Source organism: Bufo gargarizans, chromosome 2 (assembly GCF_014858855.1).
Source record: "Bufo gargarizans isolate SCDJY-AF-19 chromosome 2, ASM1485885v1, whole genome shotgun sequence".
Lineage (NCBI taxonomy): Eukaryota > Metazoa > Chordata > Amphibia > Anura > Bufonidae > Bufo > Bufo gargarizans.
In genome coordinates, this window is record NC_058081.1 from 79,404,582 (window position 1) to 79,418,876 (window position 14,295).

Here is a 14,295-nt window from a genome sequence, read left to right on the forward strand (position 1 = left end):
TTAAATCTTTCTCTTACCTCAAACCGAATGGCACCACTTCTTTCCAAGTCAAAGGCATTAAACAGAAAGTGTGCATACATGGTGGCATCTGCAAAGACAGGAGAACAGGTCATTGTTACAGAATTAAATCATCACTATTATCTTGTGAAGGATACTATATCTCCTTATGGAGAGCTCCTAAGCAGCGTGAGGAGTCTTATAGGCCAGGCAACGATCCTCTGGATTTTTGGGAATGGGGTATGCAAAGGACCTCTTAGCAAGCTCTGCCTCTGATGTCACCAGATGTAAGGTAGCTATCCTATAAGTCAATGTTCAACCTTTAAGCCAGTACTCTCTGTTCTGCACTGATGAGGGGCAATCACTGCAGATGAGATACTGGCTTAATATCCAAGTCATGTCTCAAGTCCTGTTTAAAAGGTTGAACATTGACTTATAGGATAGCTACCTTACATATGGTGGCATTAGAGGCAGAGTTTGCTAAGAGCTCATTTTCTTACCCTACTATCTTGTGAAATACACTTCTGGAGGACGTATTTTAAGGGCTTGGCTACTCCATTTATACAGATGTGGATAGGTCATCAATATGAGATCAGCACCTTGCACCTCCGCCGATCAGCTGTTTCAGAGTAGCTTCAGAAGTTGGCTCCACAAATACACAGGTCCATTCACTGTGTAGCGTACTATGCTGGTTACTGCAGTGCTGCACTTACTGCGCTTATTTATTTTATTTTTTAGAAGGTTGACATTCAAATTCCACAGCCATTTTAAAACTAAAGCTTAGACCTCTAATTGACATGGACTGTCTGTTTTATGAATGGGGTAGGGGGATAAGACATGCTTTAATATTCAAGGTATTATTAGACAGTAGTGAGAAGTATTAATATAAAAGAATAACCAACCAGTAGGGCTCACAAGACCCAGGAGAGGAGAGGACTTCAGAAGATGGAAGCTTCCTATAACATGCGTTACATTGGTCTAGAGCATGGGTCCCCAACCTTTTTTGAACCAAGGACAAGTTTCATGCAAGACAATTTTCCCAGGGAACCGGGAGGGGGGTCGGGGGCTTGTACTGTTAATCAGACCTCTGCTGACAGCCCTATTCAGACCCCAATGTCAATCCGACCTCAGATCAGACCCCCAATGCCTCAGATCAACCCCCAACCTTTAGCCATCTATCAGCCCCCCATGTCAGCCATCAGCCCCCCATGTCAGCCATCAGCCCCCCATGTCAGCCATAAGCCCCCCATGTCATCCCCCAGCCTTTATGTCAGCCATCAGCCCTTATATCAGCCATATGTCAGCCATCAGCTCTCATGTCAGCCATCAGCCCCCATGTCATCCAGCCATCAGCCCCCATGTCAGCCATCAGCCCCCATGTCAGCCAGCCATCAGCCCCCATGTCAGCCATAAGCCCCAATGTCAGCCAGCCATCAGCCCCCATGTCAGCCATCAGCCCCCCATGTCAGCCATAAGCCCCCCATGTCATCCCCCAGCCTTTTTATGTCAGCCATCAGCCCTTATATCAGCCATATGTCAGCCATCAGCTCTCATGTCAGCCATCAGCCCCCATGTCATCCAGCCATCAGCCCCCATGTCAGCCATCAGCCCCCATGTCAGCCAGCCATCAGCCCCCATGTCAGCCATAAGCCCCAATGTCAGCCAGCCATCAGCCCCCCATGTCAGCCATCAGCCCCCCATGCCAGCATCAGCCCCCCATGTCAGCCATAAGCCCCCCATGTCAGCCATAAGCCCCCCATGTCAGCCATAAGCCCCCCATGTCAGCCATAAGCCCCCATGTCAGCCCCCATCCCTTATGTCAGCCATCAGCCCTCATATCAGCCATAAGCCCCCCATGTCAGCCCCCAGCCCTTATGTCAGCCATCAGCCCTCATGTCAGCCATAAGCCCCCCACGTCATCCCCCAGCCCTCATGTCAGCCATCAGTCCTTATGTCAGCCTCCAACGCAAATAAAATAAAATCACTTACCGCTCCTGCTCCTGGACGCCACCGCTCCTCACCATCGCGATCCTCTTCATCCTGCTGTTGGCAGTGTATTGTGGCGCACAGTGTGAGGTCACAGTGCGCCCTCACACTGTGCGTAGCCCTGCACAGCCGACAGCCAAGCTGAGGACCAGGAAGCGGTGAGTACAGATCCTTCACCGCTTCCTGGTCCTCCTGTACTAATGAAGCGCTTCCATAATGGAAGCGCTTCATTAGTACCGCGTTAAAGACAGCCCTGATTGCTGCAGCCCGGCAAACAATCTTCCAGGGCCCGGTCCTGAGCCGCGGCTGGGCGGTTGGGGACCACTGGTCTAGAGGCCTCACAGAGCTAGACACCCCCAACATCTATAGGACACATTACCACATGGATAATCGTATTGCCAGGGCCTGTCTGGCACCACCAGGAACCATTTGTGGGCTACCCAAAACATATTATTTTTAATCTTTTCTCCTTCCGCCTTAAAGGGGATTTCCAGTTGTAATGATTTTTTAAGCAAGTGCCTACCTGCTGAAATAGAAGATTCATGCTTACCTGCTCCACGCTGCTCTGATTCTCCTTGATGCCTCCACCTTCAGGTAAACACACTGTTCACATCCATTGGTGCATGGGCATGGTCCTATACACCTCTCCAATCAGTGACTTGGTTTCCCTGAGGCCACATCATCTCTGAAGCCAGTCATTGGCTAAAGAGGTGCGTAGGACCATGCCCATGCATCACTGGAAGAAAAGACCAGAAGATGGAGGCAGCACAGAGAACCGGAGCAGAGTGGAGCAGATAAGTATGAATCTTCTGTTTAAGGGTGCATGCCTATGACCATATAAATGGATCCGCATCCGTTCCACAATTTTGCGGAACGGGTGTAGACCCATTCATTCGAATGGGGCCCCAAAAGATGTGGACAGCGGCCGTGCAAAAAGTATAGACCGTGGACAAGAATAGGCATTCTCTATATAGCGCCGACCATGTGTGGTCCGCAAAATGCTGAACGTACATGGCCGGTGTCCGTGTTTTGCGGATCCGCAATTTGCGGACCGCAAAACACTTACGGTCACGTGAATGTAGCCTTAGCACGCAGGCTGTGGGCACTTGCTTAAAAATCATTATAATCAAGAAACCCCTTTAATGGCAAGAACCTTTTTCGTGGAATGGTCAGAACATAACATCAAAGTAATAACCACCCATTCTATGTAATTATAGTGCACAGTTTTTAAAAAACGGTTTCAATGAATTCTTAAAATTAAATAATTAATGCATATGAAAATGTGTAGTCTTACTCCCCTTTTCTAAAATTCACATCCCCAGCTGTCCCTTTTTTGATGGACTTTTTCTTTTAACTGTCTTAACTATGTAACTATGTAAGGTTGTTTTCACACGACCACGTCCGTTTTACAGACTGCAAACCGCAGATCCGCAAGACACGGAGACCGTCCTGGTGGACCCATTGACTTTTATGGGTCTAAAATTTGCATGTGGCTGTCAGAGATAGGTAATTTCCTATCCTTTGTGGCGCAGTCGCACAGACCCGGAGGGACTTCCGTCTGCTTCTGAGTTTGTTCAGTTGTGCCGCAAAGGATAGGATAGGTTGTGTGAATGCCCCCTAACTACATTGGGCAAAAATATAAATGCAACACTTTTGGTTTCGCTATCATTTTGCATGAGCTGAACTCAAAGATCTGAAACATTTTCTACATACACAAAAGACCCATTACTCTCAAATATTGTTCACAAACCTGTGTTAGTGAGCACTTCTCCTTTGCCGAGATAATCCATCCCACCTCACAGGTGTGGCATATCAAGGTGCCGATTAGACAGCATGAATATTGCACAGGTGTGCCTTAGACTGTCCACGATAAAAGGACACTCTGAAATGTGCACAGTTTTGCCTTACTGGGGGGGGGGGGGGTCAGAAAACCAGTCAGTATCTGGTATGGCCACCATTTGCCTCACGCAGTGCAACACATCTCCGTCGCCTAGAGTTGATCAGGTTGTTGATTGTGGCCTGTGGAATGTTGGTCCACTCCTCTACAATAACTGTGCGAAGTTGCAGAATATTGGAAGGAACTGGAACACGCTGTCGTATATGCCGATCCAGAGCATCTCAAACATGCTCAATGGGTGGCATGTCCGGTGAGTATGCTGGCCATGCAAGAACTGGGATGTTTTCAGCTTCCAGGAATTGTGTACAGATCCTTGCAATATGGGGCTGTGCATTATCATGCTGCAACATGAGGTGATGGTCGTGGATGAATGGCACAACAATGGACCTCAGGATCTCGTCACGGTATCTCTGTGCATTCAAAATGCCATCAATAAAATTCACCTGTGTTCGTTGTCCATAACATACGCCTGCCCATTCCATAACCCCACCGCCACCATGGGCCACTCGATTCACAACGTTGACGTCAGCAAACCGCTCACCCACATGACGCCACACACACTGTCTGCCATCTGCCCTGAACAGTGAAAACCGGGACTCATCCGTGAACAGAACACCTCTCCAAAGTGCCAGACGCCATTGAATCTGAGCATTTGCCCACTCAAGTTGGTTATGACGACGAACTGCAGTCAGGTCCAGACCTCGATGAGGACAACGAGCATGCAGATGAGCTTGCCTGAGACGGTTTCTGACAGTTTGTGCTGAAACTCTTTGGTTATGCATACCGATTGTTGCTGCGGGTGGTTGGCCTCAGACGATCATGGTGGTGAACATGTTGGATGTGGAGGTCTTGGGCTGGTGTGGTTACACATGGTCTGCGGTTGTGAGGCCGATTGGATGTACTGCCAAATTCTCTGAAACGCCTTTGGAGACGGCTTATGGTAGAGAAATGAACATTCATTGCACGGACAACAGCTCTGGTAGACATTCCTGCAGTCAGCATGCCAATTGCACGCTCCCTTAAATGTTGCGACATCTGTGGCATTGTGCTGTGTGATCAAACTGCACATTTCAGAGTAGTCTTTTATTGTGGGAAGTCTAAGGCACACCTGTACAATATTCATGCTGTCTAATCAGCAGCTTGATATGCCACAGCTGTGAGGTGGGATGGATTATCTCGGCAAAGGAGAAGTGCTAGCTAAGGCCTCTTTCACACGGGCATCATGTTTTTTGCCCGGATAAGATGCGGGTGCGTTGCGGGAAAATGCGCAATTTTTCAGCGCGAATGTAAAACATTGTAATGCGTTTTGCACGCGCGTGAGAAAAATCGGCATGTTTGGTACCCAAACCCGAACTTCTTCACAGAAGTTCTGGTTTGGGTTAGGTGTTCTGTAGATTGTATTATTTTCCCTTATAGCATGGTTATAAGGGAGAATAATAGCAGTCTGAATACAGAATGCATAGTACAATAGGGCTGGAGGGGTTAAAAAAAATAAAAAAAATAATTTAACTCACCTTAATCCACTTGTTCGCGCAGCCCGGCTTCTCTTCTGTCTTCTTTCCTCAGGACCTGGGTAAAGGACCTGTGGTGACGTCACTGCGCTCATCACATGGTCCATCACATGATCTTTTACCATGGTGATGGATCATGTGACGGGCCATGTGATGAGCGCAGTGACGTCACCACAGGTCCTTTACCCAGGTCCTGAAGAAAGAAGACAGAAGAGAAGCCGGGCTGCGCGAACAAGTGGATTAAGGTGAGTTAAATGTTATTTATTTTTTTAACCCCTCCAGCGCTATTTTACTATGCATTCTGTATTCAGAATGCTATTATTTTCCCTTATAACATAAAATAATAATGATTGGGTCTCCATCTGGGTCGTCTCCTAGCAACCATGCATGAAAATCGCACCGCATCGCACTTGCTTACGGATGCTTGCGATTTTCACGCAGTCCCATTCATTTCTATGGGGCCTGTGTTGCGTGAAAAACGCACAAAATAGAGCATGCTAGAGCATGCACAAGTGATGCGTGAAAATCACCGCTCATGTGCACAGCTCCATAGAAAGGAATGGGTCCGGATTCAGTGCGGGTGCAATGCGTTCACCTCACGCATTTCACCCGCGCGGAAAACTCGCCCGCGTGAAAGGGGCCTAACACAGATTTAGACAGATTTGTGAACACTATTTGAGAGTAATGGGTCTTTTGTGTATGTAGAAAATGTTTCAGATTTCTTAGTTCAGCTTATGCAAAATGGGAGCAAAGCCAAAGTGTTGCGTTTATATTTTTTCTCAGTGTATGTAACTATATCATATAGTGAGAAGGGAATTGCTGGGTTGCTAACGTCCATCCTAAGGCCCCTTGCAGATGAGCATGACGGATTAGGTCCGGATGCGTTAAGTGAAAAATGCACGATTTTGCAAGCAAGTTCATTCAGTTTTGTCTGCGATTGCTTTCAGTTGTTCAGTTTTATCACGCGCGTGATTCAAAAACATCTCTTAGCAATCATCCGTGAAAAACGCATCGCATCCGCACTTGCTTGCGGATGCGATGCGTTTTTCACGCAGCCCCATTCACTTCTATGGGGCCAGCGTTGCTTGAAAAACGCTGAATATATAACATACTGCGATTTTCACACAACGCACAAGTGATGCGTAAAAAAACATCGCTCATCTACACAGACCTATTGAAATGAATGGGTATGGATTTAGTGCGGGCGCAATGCGTTCGCATCACACATTGCACCCGGGCGGAAAACTCGCTTGTCTGCAAGGGGCCTAAGCCTTTACTAGTTTACAGTTTATCATCTTTATCAGGCACGTGGTTGGCATAACATCTCCAGCCTTATATTATCACCAATCTGTGTCCAGGTGCCTCAGAGTAGTAGACCAAAAATGACATACAGAATATTAGTTCCTTTACCAGCTGAAGGGCCTTATTCTGCATGAGCGAATTATTGGTGACCCCTCTGGGGCCTATCAACCATTCCTCCCCTGTAATACCTCCATCATTAACCCTTTCACCTCCCCCTTACCAATAAGACACAGAGACTTGAGTCGGATTTAAATCGGCCACAGCAGCCGTTATTTATTAAACAAAAATACAAATAAGTTAACAATGAATTACCCCAGACGAGGGAGGTCCTGGAAGCCCCAACATGTATACATCCAGAACAACCACTAACTGGACAATCCACCTTGTCTCAAGACGTAAACACCCAGCTCGGAGCCACCAACTGATGGATGCCCTCACTGATTAACCGAGTGCCCAATCCTGAGAGTCCAGCCCCACCATTGAGGCCCTCTCATTCTCAAGCACCAACCCATTCCACCAGCTCCGAGGACCTCCCCCTGCCTCGACTGCCGCGACATACATAACATACAACCCTCACAATTAACCCATAACTACAGAACCCCTACCACTACCACTGCTACCTCCCCAATACCTACTCAGAGGGAGGGTGGGCGGGCGCTTTTTTTCACTAACTCTAAAATGGCCCCCTGGCTACATCCCCTTAAATAATCTCCCCCCTAACTCCACCTTCACTATCCCGCCCCTCCGCTTCCCGCCACACATTAACCCTACCTCTACCAGGCCCCTGGCACCAAATTCGTCATGAAGGCCTACCCTTATGGTAAACCTATAGTCCGGCCTTACTTGAAAGCAATTCTCATCCACCAGTTATTCAGATAAATTACCTGCTCAGAGGTCAGGAGTGAAATCCCACGAGTACATTAAATGAATCTTATACAAAATACCGTTCTTTCTAGATGCGCACAATGTCCTGCTTCACGCATCTCACCTTATTGATCTCATCTTGAATTATGGAGTAAAGAGCATTTCTCTCTTTTTTTTCCTCCAAAGTCAAGTAACATTTTTTATTTTTTTTAATGCTCTGAGGGTCAGTAGGTTGGAATTTAATGTGAAAGGGTCGCTTTGTTATTTAGGGTGAAGACCTCCGAGTCCTTTAGCATTTTAGCATTTTTCGTAAAGGTTAACTCCACATTTCCAGCAGTTAGTTTATTAAAGGGGTTGTCCCACGAACAATAGTCTACAGCTTTCAAACCAGCATCTGGATCTGAATACTTTTGTAATTGCATGTACTTAAAATGTTTGTATAGCCACTGAGTTATCCACTGAACGCTATCTGTATAGCGCCACCTGCTGTTTCCTGAGGTGGATGCACGTGCTAAGTTTCATCCTTTAACTACCACCAGCTGCAGTAGAAAGGACACACCCAAAGAGTTGCCATAAACCATGCAGAGCAATTGGAGACATGAATTAGGATATCTCTAGATCCATGGGTGTAGGTTTTTTGGAGAGTGCCATGTACTATGTGATGTCAGATTTTCATTTTTTACATTAATCATGGGATAGCTGCAGAACACAGCCGTTTGCAATCAGCAAAGTACAGTAAAATTTTCATAATCTGGCATCCAAACAACAGGTCTACACCGAGACGTGTCCAGGAACTCACGATTAAAGGAACACTCCTGGCAAACTACGTAAATTGTGTGAGACCTATGGAGGTCCCCCAGGGCTTGCACTAGACATAACCCCTTAGGCCTCATGCACACGGCCGTTGTTTTGGTTCACATCCGAGCCGCAGTTTTTGGCGGCTCGGATGCGGACCCATTCACTTCAACGGGGCCGCCAAATATGCAGACAGCACTTCGCGGACAGAAAACGCCTGCGACTGAAAATCAGTTCCCTTCATAGTTACATAGTTAATAAGGTTGAAAAAAGACATAAGTCCGTCAAGTTCAACCAAGGGATAGATGGGGACATGATTTTTAGGAAACAGAGTGAGACTCAGATTTCTACACGTTTTCATAAGCATTAATGTCATTTACTTTTAAGAATTCGTCTAAACCCTTTTTGAAACTGTCCACTGTTCCTGCTGTGACCACGTCTTGAGGAAGTCTATTCCACAGCTTCACCATTCTTACAGTAAGGCCTCTTTCACATGACCGTTTTTTTTTCCATTTACGGGCCGTTTTTTGCGTTCCGTATACGGAACCATTCATTTCAATAGTTCTGTAAAAAAAAAACCAATGTATTCCATATGCATTACGTTTCCATATTTCAGTTTTTCCGTTCCGTTGAAAGACAGAACATGTCCTATTATTGCCCGCAAATCACGTTCCGTTGGCTCCATTCAAGTCAATAGGTCCGCAAAAAAAACAGAACACATATGGAAATGCTTCCGTATGTCTTCCGTATCCGTTCAGTTTTTGCGGAACCATCTATTGAAAATTTTATGCCCAGCCCAATTTTTTCTATGTAATTACTGTATACTGTATATGCCATACAGAAAAACGGAACTGAAAAATGGAACGGAAACGGAAACAAAAAACGAAACAGATCCATTTGAAATGGACCGCAAAACACTGAAAAAGCCATACGGTCATGTGCAGGAGGCCTTAAGAAGCTTTGACACTTCTGGAGACTTTTTCCTCTCCAGTCGGAGGCAGTGCCCCCTTTTCCTTTGAGGGCATTTGACATAGAACAGTTTTTCACCGTATTTTCTGTATGGCCCATTTATATACTTGTATAGGTTAATCATGTCCCCCTTTAGACGTCTCTTCTCAAGACTAAATACATTTTAATTCTTTTAATCTTTCTTCATAACTAAGACCCTCCATGCCCCTTATCAGTTTAGTCGCTCTCCTCTGTACTTTTTCCAGCTGCAGGGCGTCCTTTCTATGGACTGGTGCCCAGAACTGAACTGCATATTCCAGATGAGGCCGCACCAACAGTTTGTAAAGTGGTAATATTACATCCCTGCCCCGAGAGTCCATGCCTCATTTAGGGTCCATTCACACGTCCATAGAAATGGCCGGCACCCCCATAGAAATGCTTATTCTTGTCCGCAATTGCGGACAAGAATAGGACATGTTCTATTTTTTTCCAGAGCTGCGGACCGGAAGATCGGCGGCGCGCTCTAGAAATGCGGATGCGGACAGCACACTGTATGCTGTCCGCATCCATTCCATCCCCATAGAGAATGAATGGGTCCACACCCGTTCCGCACAATTGCGGAACGGATGCGGACCACAATTGCGGAAGTAGATGAGATTCTGAAAATCTCATATACTGTACAGAAGTTTTCAACACAGAAATTGACCCATGGTGTGGATTTTGAAATGTCTGTGTTTTATATCAGTGCAGATCTCTCCCTTTACAATGCAAAGAGTCGGAAAGGAATTTTTTCCCCTTAAAACCTTTTTTTTGCCTTCCTCTGGATCAATTTGCAGGATAACAGGCCGAACTGTATGGACAAACGCTGATCAGCTGTTTGAGCAGTGGTGCTCCTGTGAGAGCCACTGACTTTTCGCAGCTTGCTAAAAACAGTGCCGTGCACTGTATAGAGGCTGTGTTTGGTATCGCGCTCAGCCCCATTCACGTCTATTGGGCTGAGCTGCGCCTAGGTCACATAACCCATCAACATGTCACTAGCCTAGGAAAAGCTGAGAGAAGGCCAAGTCACTACAGCTAGCTGATTGGGCGCCTGGGTGTTGGAACCCCACAGATCAGATACTGATGACCTATCCTGAGGATCAGTCATCAATTATAAAGTCTCGTAAAACTCCTTTAAAAGCTATGTCCAACATTTCAAGCAAAATTTTTTGGCCCCAATATCTTAATTGTCTTAAACTGGACCTGTCAGCATAATATGTAAGGGCAACATATTGTAGCTACAGGTCTGTACACCTTGTAGTCGAAAGACCACAAAAAAATGGTACCATCTGGCAACTAGGAAGATAACGCTCCTCTCCCCGCCACACAAGAATGTGACTGACCAGACCAGCTACAGTGTTTATGTGCCTGTATATCAGTCTGGCAATCACTTCCCTGATGCACAGGAGAGGTAAGAGGAGCATTATCTTCCTAGTAGCCAGACGTCAAATATTTTTTTTCTCGCCTTTTCGACTACTAGTTGAAAGAAGCAGTGCAGACCTGTAGCTGCAATACAGTCCTGATCAAAAGTTTAAGACCACTTGAAAAATGCAAAAGATCATATTTAGCATGGCTGGATCTTAACAAGGTTCCAAGTAGAGCTTCAACATGCAACAAGAAGAAATGGGAGTGAGACAAAACATTTTTTGAGCATTCAATTTAATGAAAACAACGAATAAAAACTGAAACAGGCTGTTTTTCAGCTGATCAAAAGTTTAGGACCACACCTCCAAAAAAAACAAACAAAACAGAAATCCAACTTCTAAACATGAACTCAGTAATGAGTAGCTCCGCCGTTATTGTTTATCACTTCAAAAATTCGTTTCGGCATGCTTGCTGCAAGCATTTCCATGAGGTGAGTGGGAACATTTCTCCAAGTGGTGAAGACGGCCGCACGAAGGCCATCTACTGTCTGGAACTGTTGTCCATTTTTGTAAAAACTTCCCTTGCCATCCATCCCCAAAGGTTCTCAATTGGATTTAGATCAAAAGAGGGCCAAAAGAGTGATGTTATTCTCCTAGAAGAAGTCCCTTGTCCTGCGGGCATTGTGTACTGTAGCGTTGTCCTGTTAAAAAACCCAGTCGTTACCACACAGACGAGGGCCCTCAGTCATGAGGAATGCTCTCTGCAACATCTGGACATAGCCAGCGGCCGTTTGACGCCCCTGCACTTCCTGAAGCTCCATTGTTCCATTGAAGGAAAAAGCACCCCAGACCATTATGGCGCATAGAAAACATCTCCGGTGGGATCTGCTTGTCATGCCAGTAACGTTGGAAACCATCAGGACCATCAAGGTTACATTTTTTCTCATCAGAGAATAAAACTTTCTTCCATCTTTGAATGTCCCATGTTTTGTGCTCTCTTGCAAAGTCCAAACGAGCAGTTCTGTGGCGATCAAGGAGATGAGGTCTTTGAAGACGTTTTTTTGTTTTTGAAGCCCTTCAGTCTCAGATGCCGTCTGATGGTTATGGGGCTGCAGTCAGCACCAGTAAGGGCCTTAATTTGGGTCAAGGATCGTCCAGTGTCTTGACGGACAGCCAATTGGATCCTCTGGCTCAGTGCTGATGAATTTTTTTGGGGTCTTCCACTTGACTTTTTTGTTCCATAACCCTCAGGATCATTTAAGAAACTCCAAATGACTGTCTTACTGCGTCCCACCTTAGCAGCGATGGCACGATGTGAGAGACCCTGCTTATGCAGTTCAACAACCCGACCACGTTCAAAAAGGGAGAGTTTTTTGGCCTTTGCCATCACAACGTGTGACTACCTGACAGAAAATGACAATGAATCCACATCTTTGCACAGATTTGGCCTTTTAAAGGCATGTGGTCCTAAAATTTGGATCAGCTGAAAAACAGCCTGTTTCACTTTAATCGTTATTTTCAGTTAATTGAATGCTCAAAAAATGTTTTGTCTCACTCCCATTTCTTCTTGTTGCATGTTGAAGCTCTACTTGGACACTTGTTAAGATCCAACAATGTAAAAATATGATTTTTTTTGCCATTTTCAAGTGGTCTTAAACTTTTGATCAGGACTGTATTTTCCATTTCAAAGGGAGCCATATTTAGGGTACAGCCACACGGTCAGATTTTTGCATACAGTTTTTTAAGCCAAACCCAGGGGTGAATTAAAAAAAGAACGTAAGTTGTATTTGTCCTTTATAGGCCCCTTTCACACGTTTCAATAAGTCTGTGCACATGAGCGTTTTTTTATCAAGCATCAGTTCTCCATTGCGTGAAAAACCCAGCATGTTCTATATTCTGCGTTTTTCACGCAGCCCTGGCCTCATAGAAGTGAATGGGGCTACAGTGAAAAACGCATTGCATCCGGAAGCAATTGCGGATGCAATGTGTTTTTCACTGATGGTTGCTATGAGATGTTGTTTGTAAACCTTCAGTTTTTTTAACATGCGCGTGAAAAACGCATCAAAACGCATTGTAGCCACGCTGAAAACAACTGGACGCAATCGCAGACAAAACTAACTGAACTTGCTTGAAAAATGGTGCGAGTTTCACTGAACGCACCCTGAACGTATCCGGACCTAATCCGTCACGCTCATGTGAAAGGGGCCATAATTTCTCTGCTTTTATGATCCACTCCTGATTATGGCCTCCAAAACTGCATGCAGACACCTTACCATGTGGCCATACCCTAAAAGGGTTTTCCGAGATCAGGATATTGATGGCCTAGCCTGCTCCCTCTTTATTGTTTACATGGGGTTTCATTCATATCAGCGTTGTATTTCTGTTCCAAAATATGAACAGAAAGATGGAATGCAAGCCTGAGATGTCATTTTATGTAATTTTTAATATAATTTTGACGGAGCCCCCACACAAATCTGAATGAAGCCTAAACATCCTGGACTGATACATTGTAGCAAGGTATCAGTGAGCTTTGTGCTACTGCTGCTGTGTTTAGCTAGTTGAACCACCATACAACTTGACAACAGTATTACGATGCTTTGTCTATGGGCCAGAATGAAGATAACGAGAATAGCGACAATGTACTGACCTCCTTGAGGGAAGAACTGTGAGTAGATCAGCTTAAAGGTTTCTTCATCCACCAAGCCACTAGGACACTCCTGAAAAGATAAGAAGGTGGATGATAATCACTACCAAAATCTCACTGTGGTTGAGTATCGTCACCTTCACCTTTAGGCCTCATGCACACGACCGTTCCGTTTTTTGCGGTCCGCAAACCGCGGATCCTCAAAAAATGGAAGCCGCCTGTGTGCCTTCCGCAATTTGGGAACGGAACGGGCGGCCTATCATAGACATGCCTATTTTTGTCCGCAAAACGGACAAGAATAGGACATGCTATATTTTTTTGGGGGGGCCTCGGAACTCCGTGTGCTGTCCGCATCTTTTTGCGGCCCCATTGAAGTGAATGGGTCCGCACCCGAGCCGGAAAAACTTTGGCTCGGATGCGGACCCGAAAAACGGTCGTGTGCATGAGGCCTAAAACTTCCCTTTCTATTCTTTATTAAATGCGATGTCTCAACCAGAGTCTCAACGGTGGACAAATTCTAGGATGAATTTCACACAATGCCTTAGTTAGATGACTCTTGTTAATGGATTGACCAATAGACTGATAGTACCTGTCACTTTGATTGAACTTTATAAATTAATCACCAAAATAGATGTCCTCCTGTTTTCCACCACTACAGTCAAACATCTCCACACTGAAATCATTCCACTAGAAATAATAATGTCACCTCCAGGGCAAATTGTACCCCTAGAGAAGCATCATCCATGAAGCAACAAAAGGGGAAGCATATTAATATGTTTAAAACTTATTCCAGGGGGTAAAGCTTTTGGAGATACTCTAGTTAATGGAAGATCATTTACCACCATCACTTCAGAAAGTGACGTCAGAGTAAGAGACATTTGTAACCAAAACTGCTTTACTTCTCTATAGAAAGATGGTAAAATAAATCATCACCATCATCATCTCCTG

The 14,295-nt window shown here is 45.4% G+C and overlaps 1 protein-coding gene across 1 annotated transcript in view; it reads right to left on the bottom strand.

Moving 5' to 3' along the window:
- The window catches only part of KCNIP3 (potassium voltage-gated channel interacting protein 3), an 89,006-nt gene that overhangs the window by 20,284 nt on the left and 54,427 nt on the right, over positions 1-14,295 (bottom strand). The window contains exons 4-5 of the mRNA XM_044277009.1: positions 13,351-13,420; positions 18-88 (exon numbers count right to left, since the gene is read on the bottom strand). Of these exons, the coding sequence (XP_044132944.1) occupies positions 18-88; positions 13,351-13,420 (141 nt within the window). The remainder of the gene's footprint in view (positions 1-17; positions 89-13,350; positions 13,421-14,295) is intronic.